Consider the following 15,377-nt stretch of genomic DNA (forward strand, 5'->3'; position numbering starts at 1 on the left):
CTTATGGGCAACTGCTCTGAGTTCCCCCACCCCAGGGACCCCTAAACCTCTCAGCAATAATGGGTGGATCAGAGTGGTTGCGGACCATAGACCGCGTCCCCCGTAACATTCCCTCTTCCTCGTTCATCCCTTTGCCTGCTGTCCCACAGGACAGCAGCTGCCTGAAATCCCACCTGCTAGGTGGTGCATGGAAGCAGTGCTAAAGTGTCAGTCTATGGGAAGGGGAGACTTAAGGGCAGAAGTTTGGCTCCTTAAACTCTCCACTTGTCCATATTGGTAGCCTTCCGCTATCTCCCAGTCTTTCCTGACAGCATCCAGAGAGCTCGAGACCCTGAACTAGAGAGGGGCCCAATCTCCTGGAGAGTTCAGGGAATTGCCAGTACACGAGGCAGCAGAGGAGGGAGGAGACAGGAAACTCAGGCCTGTGATTGCTCCTGCCCTTCTCCTGCTACCCCATGCAGCTTCACTTCCCCCTATAAGCTGTAAGCTCACTGTGGGCAGGGAAGGTGTCCACCAACTCTGTTGTACTTACTCTCCCAAAAGCTCAGTACAGTGCTCTGTACACAGTAAGTGCTCAATAAATACCACTGATTGATTGCCTGGAGGCTGGTACTGGCTGCTGAACACAGAGTCAGTCTTACTGATTGAGCCTTATCATGTGCACAGGATTGTACTAAGCACTTGCGAGAGTATAATATAACAGATACATTCCCTGCCCACAACAAGCTGCCCTCAGTCCCATTTGGGAGGGGCAGGTGTGATGCAACAGCAAACACACCGTGGACAGAAGGAGATATTTCCACTCTTTAAGTGCCCTTCGCCTAAATGATTCCACATCAGGTAAACTGCCCCACAAACTCACAAGAGATAGCCCTGCTAATACAGACATGTAATTTGTCTTCTGATGATCTTGAGAGAATGCCTTCAACTGCAGCAAGCAAAAGCAAAAGTAAAAGTGTCCATAGCACCTCTTATTTGCAAGACTTCTCATTTTGTAAGGAAATGCACAGTCACGCTTTGGGTATGGGAAGTGGGACAAATGTCCCACTTTCAAAATGCTAGTGGTCACAGTCTCTTTACCTCTCCTTCCCTTGCCGGGAGAGAGTAGAAAGCCGAGGATGTAAGAGGCTGAAGGGGGAGCAGTCACTCCCTACAGAGTCCTCCCCAACACACATCTTCTTCCACTCAATTTCGAGCATGCCACTGACCAACTAACTAGAAGCAGTGCCAAAAAAGCTGTTTGGGGACACATGATTAGAGTCATGCGACAGACACAAAATGCCTTAGCAAAGACCTTGGGATATAAGATTTCCATACACTTGGGCTGATAATTCAAGTTTAGCCAGGACAGTCCCAGATGTTGGTAAGCGGCTCTGGGCAATTTTGTTGAAACTCACATGGAGCCCATGTGCTGCTAACTCTCTTGCTCAGTTTCAGAGAAGCAGCATGGCCTAAGGGATAGAGCGTGGGCCTGGGAGTCAGAAGACCTGATTTCTAATCCCAGCTCCCCCATTTGTCTGCTGTGTGATCTTGGAGAAGTCACTTACCTTCTCTGTGCCTCAATATCCTCATTTGTAAAATGGGGATTAAGACTGTGTGAGCCCCATGTGGGACATGGACTGTGTCCATTCTACTTATCTTGTACCTACCCCAGCACATACTCCAGTGCCTGATACATAGTAAGCAATTAAATATCATAAAAAAAGACAGAGTTCCATATCTTACTGGAACTTGTTCTATGTAGAACTTTCTGTTCTGAGGAAGGGCAGAGGAAGGTGCCCAAGTTTGGAATGTCTGGGGGTGCCAGTTTTCAACAAAAAGACCAAGGTGAGACTAGACATGGGTAAATAACGGGGTGCCCAGACTGCAGCTCATCTGTATATAGAGCATACATAAGTGCTGTGAGAGTGTACGAATACATAAATCTGTGTCAGAGTTGGTGGATGGTTTGCTGGGTCTTGGATTTGGGGAGTTAACTGGGCAAGGTAGGATCTTAGGAGGGCTTTAAAGGTGGAGAGAATTGTGGTTTGTTAGACTGGGGGAAAATAAGAGGGAGATCCAGACTGGTGAGCACAGAGGTTGGAGAGTCAAGTGTGAGGAGGTACAGGTAGAAGATTGACTTGGGCAGAATGGAAAGGGCAAGTTGGAGAGCAATGAGTGAGGAGGGCTGATATTTAGGATGGGAGAATTTGTGGAGACTTTTGCAATCTATGGTGGGGAGTTTTTACTAGATGCAAAGGGAAACAGAAAGCCACTGGAGGCAAGAAGAGACAGGAGTGGTCTGAAGCTCTTCAGTTCATGAGATCTTGCCTGGTGTAGATATCGATAGCCTGAACACAATCTCTACATTGTAAGTTCCTCGAGGGCAGGGATCATGTCTACCAATTCAAATGCACTGGACTCTCCCAAGCTTAGGACAGTGCTCTGCAAGCTGTAAGCACTCAACAAATACTATTGACTGGATTGATCGCTGTTGCCATAGCAGTTTTATGGCTGTGACGATTGGGCACCACTGTGACAGCATATCAGACTACTTGATCAAGTAGTGAGGCAGACAATCAACAGAAAATGGCACCATCTCATCCCAAATACAAAGAGCATGCAATACTGCTGAATCATGAACATCAAGGTAATGACGATCAGGGATCGGCTATGGTGTGGTCATCTGATGACGATGATGATGGTATTTATTAAGCGCTTACTATGTGTCAAGCACCATTCTAAGCGCTGGGGTAATAATAATAATGGTGGCATTTGTTAAGCGCTTACTATGTGCAAAGCACTGTACTAAGCGCTGGGGGAGATACAAGGTGATCATGTTGTCCCACGTGGGGCTCACAGTTTTAATCCCCATTTTACAGATGAGGCAACTGAGGCCCAGAGAAGTTAAGTGACTTGCCCAAAGTCACACAGTTGGCAAGCGGCAGAGTTGGGATTAGAACTCATGACCTCTGACTCCCAAGCCCAGGCTCTTTCCACTGAGCCACGCTGCTTCTCTGACCCCAAGGTGACTGCCTTCCCTCCTCACATGGATACCCTTTAGGTAGCTACTGGGGAGAGAAGCTATTTGCAGCCCTGGTACAATAGATAAGCAAAATGGTGACTGCCCTAAGTGAAACAGCAGGAAGAATTCCCCAAAGCAGGCTGGTTCCACCATGATGTGATCTTTTCAGTGGCAGCTGCCACTTGTCTGCTGTGTGACCTTAGGCAAGTCACTTTGGTTGGACCCAGTCTCTGTCCCACACGGGGCTCACAGTCTTAATCTCCATTTTACAGATGAAGTCCCTGAGGCACAGAGAAGTGGTATGAATGACTATTAAAGGATCTCCAAGACACTTTTATGAAGAACTTGGCATGGACGCATGCTGCAAAAGTGGCTGGAGGAAAAGACAGAGACTAAGTGAAGTCCAACTTCAAAATATGCTCCAGTGACACTAGTTCTGGGGAACCCTCAGCCTGAGCTTCATATATATCATTCCTCTATTCAATCTTCTGAGGGCAAACGCATTGCTACAGCAAAGGAGAAATGCTCTAGGCCAGAGACGTCATTAAGGGCCATCAATAATAATAATAATAATAATAATAATAATGTTGGTATTTGTTAAGTGCTTACTATGTGCAGAACACTGTTCTAAGTGCTGGGATAGATACAGGGTAATCAGGTTGCCCCACATGAGGCTCACAGTCTTAATCCCCATTTTACAGATGAGGGAACTAAGGCACAGAGAAGCTAAGTGACTTGCCCAGTCACACAGCTGACAAGTGGCAGAGCCGGGATTCGAACCGGTGACCTTTGACTCCCAAGCCCGTGCTCATTCCACTGAGCCAAGCTGCTTCTCATAAACCAGCACTAACCCCTGCACTGACATTCCCACAGTTCGGGGGTTGGGGGGAGGGTAAGGGTGTATGCTGCACACCTTGCCATTAAACAAGCTGTAAGTGATTGAATCTAGGCTCCTTTTCAACAAGAGGTATTATCAGATATATGTAGATAGATATTCCTTTGTTTTCCTAAAATAATGCTAATGGTGAGATCCTAGGGATGATGTGACTGGGTCTCCCATCTTTGCCCAAGAAGACAACTTCTCTCCCATCTGCTGCCAGAACAGCACCTTGCAGCTCTTTGTGATTATAATAAAAATGAAGGTCTATAAAAATCTAACAGGAAATGCAGATCGAGCTAAGAAACGTGTCCAGTGATGGGATGCCAAAACAGAAGAGAGCCAGTTATGTGCTGACTACCCCAAGCCTTCATATTTATCTGAAAAGTGGAAAATAATGAAGTGGAAAGCCATCTCAAGAAGCCAGCATATCCTTTCAGAGACTAATAGATTGTGGTAACAGTGTGGTATCAGGTTCCAGACCAGAGGTGTAATATTGTCCAACCTTCTCTAATACCTTGGTTTTTGTCTAGCCCTTTTATTTTCAAAGGGCTCGAACCACTTATCTCATTTTTTCATCTCATAACAACCTTGTGGGGTAGGTATTATTATTCCCATTCTGCAGAGGAGGAAACTGAGGAACAGAGAGGTTACAACACTTGCCCAAGGTCACTCAGCAGGTCTGTGACAGAGCTTGGACTTGAACCTGAATCCTCCAACTATACCAGACTGCAAGATCTGCGCCATGTCAGGCTCCTTATGCAGTTCTGTGTCACTTATGGGCAATACCCAATATCAAGTGGCAAGACAAGATCACAAACAATGACATTCTGGAATGTAGTCCATCTCCTAGCATCAAAGTTGTGCTGGGTGGGACAAATGAAGAGAATGAGCAATGGCAGGATAGCTTGTTATGAGCAGGGAATGTGTCTATCAGTTACCTCATCTGTAAAATGGGGATTAAGACTGTGAGCCTCATGTGGGACAACCTGATTACCCTGTATCTACCCCAGTGCTTAGAACAGTGCTCTGCATATAGTAAGCGCTTAGCAAATACCAACATTATTATTATTACTCTCCCAAGTGCTTTATACAGTGCTCTGCACATAGTAAGCACTCAATAAATACCACTGATTGAGAAGCAAACAGTTGCTGTATGAAGAACTGAAATTGGGAAACCAAAGGCTAGGAGGGCAAAGGAAACATTTTAAGGACACAGTCAAATAGGGCTTCAAACCATGCTGAACCAAAGTAAGAGCTTCATGAGTAATTAGAGACAATGAAGCAAAAGTGAAACAGCACATTAAGCACAACATAAGACAACCTTATGTGCAAAATGTGACGAGGACTGTGGATTCCACACTGGCCTTTTCAGTCACACATGCACTCATAGGTGAGGCTCATCATCAACGGTGCCTTCTTTGAATATGAGAGACAACTATAGGTTAATTTCCACAGAATTTCAGAGACAATCAATAAGGATTATCGCATTGATCAGTCAATCATATTCATTGAGTGCTTACCATGTGCAGAGTTCTATACTAAACTCTTGGGAGAGTACATTATAAGATACATTCCCTGCCCATAATGAGCTTACAAGACAGGTAATTCTGTACTTTTCACTGTTGCTTATTTTTGTCAGATCGATCATATCCTCTTCATACCCTTTCCAAGTACAAGCATCTCTAATCAAGTTTCTATTACCCATAACCAGTAAGTTATTACTTTCAAAATAGAACCCTCATTACATCTTTACTTGAAGTACTCTTAAAAATAATTCTGGTACCTTAGTTGGGAGAATCATCCTAAGTCTCCGTGAGGTTAAAAAAATTCTGCTGAAATTTAAAATGATATTGAGTGGAAAATATATTTTTCTATATGATGGAAGAAAAAAAAAAAAGTATGTCACTGCCCGAGGGATGCTATATTTGATGAAAGCTTAGAGGGTAGGTTGTATGTGGGAGAGGAGGTTCTTCTTTTTTAATTTCTACACTACTTGACATTTATTAGCCCATGTAGACAGGAAGCATGACCTAGTGGTTTAAACACAGGACTACGAGTCAGGAGTTCTGGGTTTATTTTTTTTTTAGGCTGTATTTAAACACCCTGAGGACTTTGGGTATAGAACTTTTTTGCAAAATAAGAATTAGTTTCATGCGATAAAGGTTCTAAACTTCAGCTATGCAATGTATTTTTTATAAGGTACTTGTTAAGCACTTTTGTGTCAAGCACTGTAGTAGATTTAAAATAATCAGGGTGGACAGTCTCTGTCCCACCTGGTGCTTCACAATCTGAATAGGAGGGGCTAGGATTTAGCCCCCATTTTGCAGATGAGATAGCTGAGGCCCAGAGGAAATGAAATGACTTACCCAAGGTCATAAAGCAGACAACTGGCAGAGCCAGGATTAGAATCCAGGTCCTCTGACTTCCAAACCCATGCTCTTTCTACTAGGCCACAAAATTGAATAGCATTAGCTAAATTGAAATGAATACAAGGAACCATAGTTGTCTGGTTTTAATGAAGCAAGGGTAGAAATAAGTAACTCTGAGAATCAGTTGCAAAGAGCAAGAAAAAAAAAGAGGACAATTATTGTAGTTCACAAATAGAGTTATTCTACAAAGGAAAATATCCTGAGCATTCAAGCTTCATAACACCAGACAGATTTATCTATTGTCTTCATATTTTAATTTGCAGGTCAAAGGTATATCTCAAAACAGGCAGATGTAGGAGCATCTATCCACTTCAGCTTTTCCAGAACTAAAGTCTAAGACACTAGTGTAAAATTCCATAAAATTTGACAAACTAAATTGCTAGTACTAAAAAAGGAATCAAACAGAACACTTTTAAACTTGTTCATTAATAGTTCACTATGAACTTTACATTTTATTCCTTTTCATTATAATCAATGGTATTTACCCTGTGCTTACTGTGTACAGAGAACTGTACTAAGAGTTTAGGAGAGTACAACAGAGTTGGTAGCTATACTCCCTGTCCACGAGAAGCTTACAGTCTACATGTCTTTTTCTGACTTTTAGTCTTTCCAACTTACCCATGAAGGCAATCAGCTTAAAAATAGCTCTCAGTTGACCAACTTAGACTGCGAGCTCCATGGGACAGGTACTTTGTCCAACCTGATTATCTTCTCTCTACTGCAGTGCTTAGTACAGTGCTAGCACATGGTAAGCACTTAATGTAACATTAAAAGAAAAAAAAAGGAAAAAACAAGACAAATGGCAAAGCAATAAGATATCCTTCTCAGTTTGTACCTCCTCCATAACAGACCCAGTAGCCACAGATTCAAGTAAAGGGAGTACATATGTTTGGACAGATTGACACTGTGCTTTGCTATTCAGTCATTATTTTAGAATGAAGTAAAGATGGAAAATAAATTCTTCTAAAAAAAGAAGTTTGTTGGAAATTTCAGAGAATTGAAAATATTTGAGAACTCAACAAGCTAGTAATTGAAAAACTGTTATTGATATACACCATGATGTGGAAGCAAAACAGAATCTGAAAGTGTCAGTGTTGGATTTAAATGTGAGTTCACCGTGACTAAGCAAACAAAATATTAAAGAATTTATACTATAAAATATGGCTCACTAAAAATTTATCTATTAACATGGAATAAAATTAAATATTTAAATTATAAATCTTGAAATTAAATAAAGTAAGGTTGCTTTTTGTGCATGAGATGAGGTTGGAGTGGGAATGGAGGATGCATCCCAGGTAACTGACCCTTTTTCCTAGTGGGAAAAAAAAGTCTGCCCTAGTCACACTCTTTATGTTCCCCATTACTGCCTAGCACCTTGCCAATTACTCCTCATTTTCAACTCTTGTGTTCCCTTATCTTCTATATATAGGCCAAAGACAGACAGACCAAAGATCTAGGGAGAACATGTTCATTTCTGGAATGGCCACAACAAAGGTGTTATTTCTGTACTCCACCTGCTACAACAGTTTATTTTTTTGGTGGTGGCATGATATGGACAATAGGAGGCTGAGAGGGTTAAAACATTTGCGAACTACAACCTCTAAATTTTTTCTTCGTCATTTCCAAACATGTAGGGACTGAAGCCTAGTGTGAGACTGTAAGCTCGCTGTGGGCAGGGAATGGGTCTGTTCATTGTTGTATTGTACTTTCCCAAGTGCTTAGTAGCGCTCAATACGAAATATGATTGAATGAATGAATCTTGTATCTACACAACAACATCTCGTTTAAGGTATTTCAAATTACTGGGATAATAAAAATGGAGTGCTATTCTCGCCAGTGGTTGCAATGTGTGGGCCTTGGTGAGACGGAAGTAACAGTTTCTCTGTGTTCCTTCCCAAGTCTGTGATCAAAGCAGGAGCCCACCGGCTACAGTCACTGAGTCGCCAGCCCAGGGAAAGCTCTGTGGTCAATATCAGGACAGTACTAAATTGGTCATGCTTATACAGAACATAGACAGCACGCTCTAGATTGGAGTTGCCAAGTACAAGGAGGCATGGAATACTTGGGGGGCAGACTTGGAGGGCTGGGGGGAGGTCAGCAGGCCCCTGTGGGGAATCCAGGCCCAAACCAGTTCCTGCTTTTCAGGACTATAGCAAAAGGGTCAAGGCGGAAGGAATGGGGAGAAGGAGAGCCGATTCAGTTCCACATATGTGACAAGATCACAACCACTGCAAAGCAGCCACTCCCAGATCTGGCCCAAAATGGCACTGCATGTCATCAGGGCAAACTGAAGGGTATAGCTCACACAGGGCCAGTGTTTAGTAGTAGCATCTGTGCTGAGTGTGAGAGAGAAGTGGAATGATCCTCCCTCGCTGCAAACACCCCAGGGAGGACACCCTCCATGAAGTTACCCTTCCTGTCCCCCAACCCATGCCAGTTGGCAACTAGGGCTCAATATAACTGAGGGGTTTTGTTTTTCCTAAAAATATCAAATGATTTTGTGTGGTTATAATATTTAATGTCTGTGTCATCATAAGTCTTTTCTGAATCATACATATTTTTATAGTGAACATTACAGTAAGCTGAAAACATTTAAGTAATTTTTTTAATTAAAAAAAATCCCATCACCCTTTCCTTTAATCAGAAAGAAAAAGGAAAGAATAGAACAACAAAAAGTGACATTTTATAAAAATCAGAAAAATCACAAGTGGGATTCATAAAATGTCATTTAAGTGTTTTTCACCAAACATTGCCAATTGTTAAACTATTATCCTCGGGTTCTTCAAGGAAGAAATTTAGAAACTTTGATTTGTCCCAAGATACATTTTTTTACACTGAGACTCTGTTCCCGACTGTAAGCACATGTGACCTGTTCTAAATAAAGGATATTTTCCACTTCTTGCACAACTGGAACAGATATAAACATCAGCCTGAGCAAACTGCATTGCAGAAGTTAAAAGGACTACAATACATTTAAGTTCCATAAATAGCAATAATTGAAAAAGGATATCTTCAATAAAGAAAAATAATTCAACTTTATATCATCTCATTCCTCACATTTTCTTAATAAAATTTAAACATTTTGATCATCTGCTGTCAAAAGACCCTTTTTCTAAATCAGTGCAATTTTGCCTGTCAGAGATTCTCATCATTTTTGCCCTGTAAGTCACATTTTAATGGGACAATACCCTCCTGTTATGGAAGGTTCTGCTGGAAAGAAGCCACTCTCCAACCAAATCACAATTAAACCAACACCAGAAGGTGACTTTAAACCTTGGGGAAAATTGCTGATTGACTGGAAAGAGAAAGAGGACTTAATATATGCAAATGAAGCTTGGTGAGCCTACAGAAAATAGCATTTGGATGCCTCCATTTAGGTGACTCACGACTACAACATGTGAAACAATAGTTGTCCCCTATATAGCTACTGATATGGGGTAATGCATCTAAAAATAATTATTCCAAAGTTTCTTGGTGATTTTTTTTATGGTATTTCTGAAGCACTTATGTGCCAGGGTAGATACAAGCTAATCAGGTTGGACACAGTCCATGTGCCACATGTGGCTCTCAAATCTTAACCCCATTTAACAGATAAGGTTACAGAGGCACAGAGAAGTGAAATGACTTACCCAAGGTCACACAGCATATAAGTGGAGGAGCTGGGATTAGAACCCAGGTCCTTCTGACTCACAGACCCATGCTCTATCCCCTAGACTATGCTACTTCTCCACAAAGCCAAAGGGGTTATTTTTAAATCACTGGACTCCTATATATAAAGTTTGATATCAAAATAGTAGCAACTGTATAACTTTTCATACACTAGCAATGACAACAGGAACATCAGTAAAGAGAGTTGATTAAAATTGAGAGAACTTTACTACAGAACATATTTTGCCATATTGGGAGAGTAAATCAAAAATCAATTGTGTCAACTTTAAAATCTTTTGCTCCACAAATTTAAAATCAAATTTTCCCTATTGCTCATTAAAATTTAGGTTAGGGTATTAAACAATACACCGGTTTGTGTAAAAGATAAGAAAGAGAAACCAAATGTAATGAAGGAATTTAAATAATTCCAGCCACCAATCTCATCACATTCAAATAAAATACTGCTATTTGAGGGAAGCAGCAATGCTTGGTGTAATGAGCACAGACCACGGAGTCAGAGTACCTAGGTTTTAATCCCAACTCTGCCAGGTGCGACTTTGTGACCTTGGACATGTCACTTTACTTTTCTGTGCCTCAGTTTCTTCATCCATAAAATAGGGATTCAATGCCTGTTCTCCCTCCTACTTAGACTGTGAGCCCCATGTGGGACAGGGACTCTGTACGACCTGCTTACCTTATTTATCTACCTCAGAACACCATAAAACAAACTTCACCCATAGTAAAGGCTTAACAAAAGCCATAAACATCATTATATCTAAAATGACTAAAAGAGGCATAAAGGTACTAAAGAATTACCTTTATCAATTAAGGTCTTATAGATAATATAGAGAAGCGTGCAGCCAAGCTCCCCCAGACCCAAACAAAAAAAGTAAAAAAAAAATTCCATACTCTAAAATTCCCTACATACAGTTTTGCTCTACATTCAAATCATTTAAATGGTGTAAACATCCCAAGAGCATTCAAATCTGCCAACTGGCACTGGGAATAGAGTTGCTCGGCGCCTGTGCACAGGTTTTTACTGCTGAACTCAGCAAGTCGTGACTGAAGAATCCCAGTCGTACAAATGTGCCACTATCAGTTGACGACTCACTTGGGCTGCATTTGCTTACATCCCCAAGTTCGGTAGTTAGTTCCACATTGATGTCAATCCTGTAAAGCTTTCACCATTTAAAACCCGGGCAGGATGGATGGGATCAATGGGAAGAGTTTCCAGGTTCATCTTTCCATGGGCCATCAGCCAGAGCTCAATCAACAATGGTATTTGAACGCTTGCTGTGTGCAGAGTACTGTACTACGTGATCGGGAGAGTATAATACAACCAAGTTGGTTTACATGATCCCTGCCCACAATGATCTTATGGCCTCAAGGGCTCTCAACATCCAATACTAGAATCTTTCCATTGCCATCATATGGGAGTGGGGTGGGGCAAAGGAAGAGAGGGGGGCATTGTGATTTTTCAAGGGGGGGGGGGGTGAAGAGAGCAGAAAGAGAGGAAGGGGAGTGTCATCCAGAACTGTATAACACAGTTATACACTTTTTGGGCAGGATTTGCACTGCTGCAGAGAGTTCATTTACCAAGTCCAAATTCATTTATCTTACTTTGCAGCTGCGTGAATTAAGGACTTACTTTTGATATTTAGCACTTTTACTTTGCTACAATTCATTCCCAGAAATTAACAAATATTTAAACAACTTTTTAGGTGACCTGAAGTATAGTATTTTTATAACAGTCCTCAACTTTTCCATTTCTCTTATTCAATACCAGTGATCTAATACAACATGATGGATTTGAAAATACTAATCCAACTTTTCACGTTTTTAAAAACAAGGCCTTCCTTAGAAGTGAAATGTCTCCATAAACATTTAAAGTCCAGGTGAAGTTAAAGCAAATAAATTGCTCACTGCATTGCTGTTCATAGGAGTCAAACATTTCAGAAACATGATTAACGCTATAGCATTTAAGAATTGATTGTGATATAGATGTAAAAACCCTTAGCTGAAGGGCAAGGTTATAAGACAGTGCAATTATGTAAATGGCATATCTTTATTTTTATAAGTTTATAAAGGAATGAATACCAGTGCTAGCAACATACAATTTGCACAGTACTCAGAACTGAGTGACTGAATACAATAATATTCATTTAGTCATTTTTCTTACTAGGAGTCCTCCTAGAAGAAGGGTGTCCTACGACAAAGGAGAAAGACACTGCACAGATAAACTGTAACCCTGCCAAAGTACCACAACCAATGTAGGAGACACCACAGTCTAAAAGCATTATGAACAAAAACTTTATAGACCCATTTATTGGTTTGCAATTTTTTTTTCAAATGGCATGAATCTCTTCAAAAACCATGGTTTTGCTACAACTTTCTAATTTAATTCTCTTCTATCCCAAATTCTGCCTTTCACTTACTAGCTTCCAAATGAGAACCCATGTATCACCACATAGCCACTTTGCTCTTGCATTAGTAAGCTACCTAGGGAGATAACATTCAACTTCATAAATAGATTTTGCCAATTCTGAAAAGGAGTAGCACTGGATCTTTCACCCATTAGCTCTCTGCAGCCTTCATTTATTTTTCCAGATGGTGTTTTCCATCACTCCTTCTGATTAATGACATGTATCCACTCTCATGAGAAATATTTTAGCAATCCAATTAAGTCATTTCTTAGGCCTCCAAATACCTGTGCACACATAAATACACTCAGAACCTTAATGAAAGTATGTGTGCATTTCTCTTCATACTGAGCATATAAGAGAGAAAGTCAGAACTGCTTAGTACAGCACTGCTCTCGGCTAAGGCTAAAAAGAGAATCAACAATACCCCTTCACAATATCGTTAAAAGTCCCCAACCCCCAACACACACATCTACAAGGGCATACAACAAACTGCTATTGTGAAAAGAAGCCCTAGCTAAAGGCTGTTTCTATGCTCTCGCTGTATAGGAAGTTTCCCTTCAGTATCTCTTGGAAACATTTACAAATATACTGATTCAGCAACCCAGCAGAGTTCTACTGCTCCCTGATTTTCTTTTTCCATTTGTAATCAGAATCCTGCAGAAGCACGGATTGAAATAAACAGCCTTCGATTCTCATCAGTACATGATGCCAAACCTATCTCGCTCCCAACTATCAATTAAGTTGGTGCAGTTTAAATAATTCTATTGGCTGATCTTCACATCCATGCTCCGATTTAGGTTGATTTCATCTCTTGGCTTCTCTACCCTCTAGCCCTCCTAAGTGGCCCTTGTGTTTGTATGGCATGGAAAGGGAACTATGGCTGAATAATTTCAATGCGAGTCTTACCTTGAAAATGAATAATGCCTCCTTCTCTGCTTCCACCAAAATATCTATCCTGACCTTCCTCCCCCTTTGAAAACATTACAATTTAGAAACCTAGGTGGCACTGACTAATTAAACACCCAGCTGCCAAGTTTAAACCACCCTCAAAATTCATGCTGAACCCATCATGCCAATTCCAGGAAAACTGGAGAATTCAGGGTCAGAAAAGGCCTTATAGCCCCTAGGAAGGCTTTACCATCATTTTCAAAGGGCATGAAAGCACCAGGGGTGGATCTGTGCCTTCGGTTCTCTCCACGCCTTCTGTTATGGACCTTCCCATCCCTGATACCGCTAAATACTAAAACTGGGAGCAAATCAACCGGGAAAAAATCGAGGGCTCCAGGGGCATACCTGAGATGATAAGCCACAGCACACTCCTGGGAACTCTGGACTGAATGGTAAAAACGCTCCCCCTTTTCACAGATGATCTCTCCGGAGGGGAATGACTAAGAGACAAGGTCCCTCCTCCCCCCAGCGACCAATCTTGACCCGGGAGTGTAGCCGGCAGGTAGGGGTAATTCCTATGGGGGCGGGGGAGGTAAAGGGGAGGGAATCAGCTAGGCGGATTTTCTTAATGGATTGGCGATTGGCTGATTGGGAAGGGCTGGCCGCAATCCACTCCTTCCTTCCCATGTCAAGTCAAACTGGAGTTCCCCCAGGCCCCCTTACGCCCCTCATCGCTCCTTTGGGTTCGCTGGCTCCCGAGCCAGACAGGCCAGGATGGCTCAAAAATCTCGGATCTCTTTCCCCCACCGCTCCAAATACTGAGACAGGGTGCCCAGACCTCTCCCGTCAAATCCTGATTTCCCAAGAGTCGCTGTCTGGGAAGGAGGCTGTAACTCCTCCTCTCCCATAAGCGGGCGAGCTTTCCTAGGGTTTCTCCTAAATGTACCCCTCCCGATCTGAAAGGGTCCCCGAGATGAGCTCTCTTGCCCGTTTGGGATCGGGGGAGAGCGACACCCTCCCCCCTCCCCCGATGTACGATCTCTTTGCCCCGGGAGATTAAATGGAAAGACCGAAGGTGGGGGCGGTTCGGAAGGAGTTCTCTCCGCTTGGGGCAAGGGCAGCGGACCCTTAGGAAAGCAAGCGAGTTTCCTGGGGGTAGGGAGACAAGGGATTGGAAAGGAAAGGAAAGAAGGGATCCCTTGGTGTAGGGTTGGGGGACCCCTGGGCAGGAGCTGCCCCCCTCCTCCCCCAGGCACCGGGCAATGCCCGTGCGACCCCGCGCGGTGCCGCAGCTCTCTGTCACTCACCTGCTTTTCAGGGGTTGACTTTTCAACTCGTAATAGGTTTTGGGTTCTTCGTGAATCTCCTCCCCGACTTCGAAATCCGGCACAATCCCCGACTCCGTCTGCATCGCTCTCGCTTTCCCCGACCCCGGGACCGCCGATCAGAAACGGAGAGGGAAAGGAGGGAAGGAGATTAGGATCTGGGGCTGGTAAGGTAGAGGGGAGAGAGAAAGGGAGGAGGCCAAGACAGATAACGTTACCCGTATGCCCAGCGCCCCCTCGGTGTGCCAGCCACAACCCACTCCCCTCCCTTTTGCCTCCCGCGATCCCTCCAACACTGTTAGTTTACACACGCTCACCCGGGGTGGTGGGGGGGGGGGGCACAGAGCTTGGGTGCGCCTGGGATCCGTAGTTCGAGAAAAGGTTGGGTCATTCTCCACCGAATAGGACAGTGTCCGCCCAATGAACTACAACTCCCAGAAGGCAACGCAGGGAGAGGCAACGTAGTGGACACCAGCGTGTGCAACTCTTGTTTAGACTCATTGTCAATGTCAGTGGCTTTTTTTTTTCCTTCACTTGGTTCAAGGGTATCTACTTGAACAGTTAACATTCGTAGAAGATATAATCCCGCCCGCTAGCAGTCGCTCCCGAGGCTCAGATCTGTGCTTTGGCTGCGAAAAGAAAATCTATTCATTAAATATTAAAAAAAAAAAAAAGGCTTAAAGGTGTTGGCACTGAAAGTGTGAACAGTGAACTCCGCCTTAAAATAGGAAGGCTTCCTAACAGCCAGCTTGATGGACGGCTGCTGAATGTTGAACTGTC

At 42.9% G+C, this 15,377-nt stretch overlaps 1 protein-coding gene across 5 annotated transcripts in view; it reads right to left on the reverse strand.

Annotated features, from left to right (window-relative positions):
- The window catches only part of MITF (melanocyte inducing transcription factor), a 265,387-nt gene extending 250,516 nt beyond the window's left edge, over positions 1-14,871 (reverse strand). For all 5 annotated transcript variants that reach the window (XM_029051215.2, XM_029051212.2, XM_029051209.2 and 2 more), the window contains exon 1: positions 14,580-14,871. In XM_029051215.2, the coding sequence (XP_028907048.1) occupies positions 14,580-14,683 (104 nt within the window). In that variant the 5' untranslated portion in view covers positions 14,684-14,871. The remainder of the gene's footprint in view (positions 1-14,579) is intronic.
- Positions 14,872-15,377: the final 506 nt, after the last annotated feature.

This window comes from Ornithorhynchus anatinus, chromosome X1 (assembly GCF_004115215.2).
Source record: "Ornithorhynchus anatinus isolate Pmale09 chromosome X1, mOrnAna1.pri.v4, whole genome shotgun sequence".
In the NCBI taxonomy this organism is placed as follows: Eukaryota; Metazoa; Chordata; class Mammalia; order Monotremata; family Ornithorhynchidae; genus Ornithorhynchus; species Ornithorhynchus anatinus.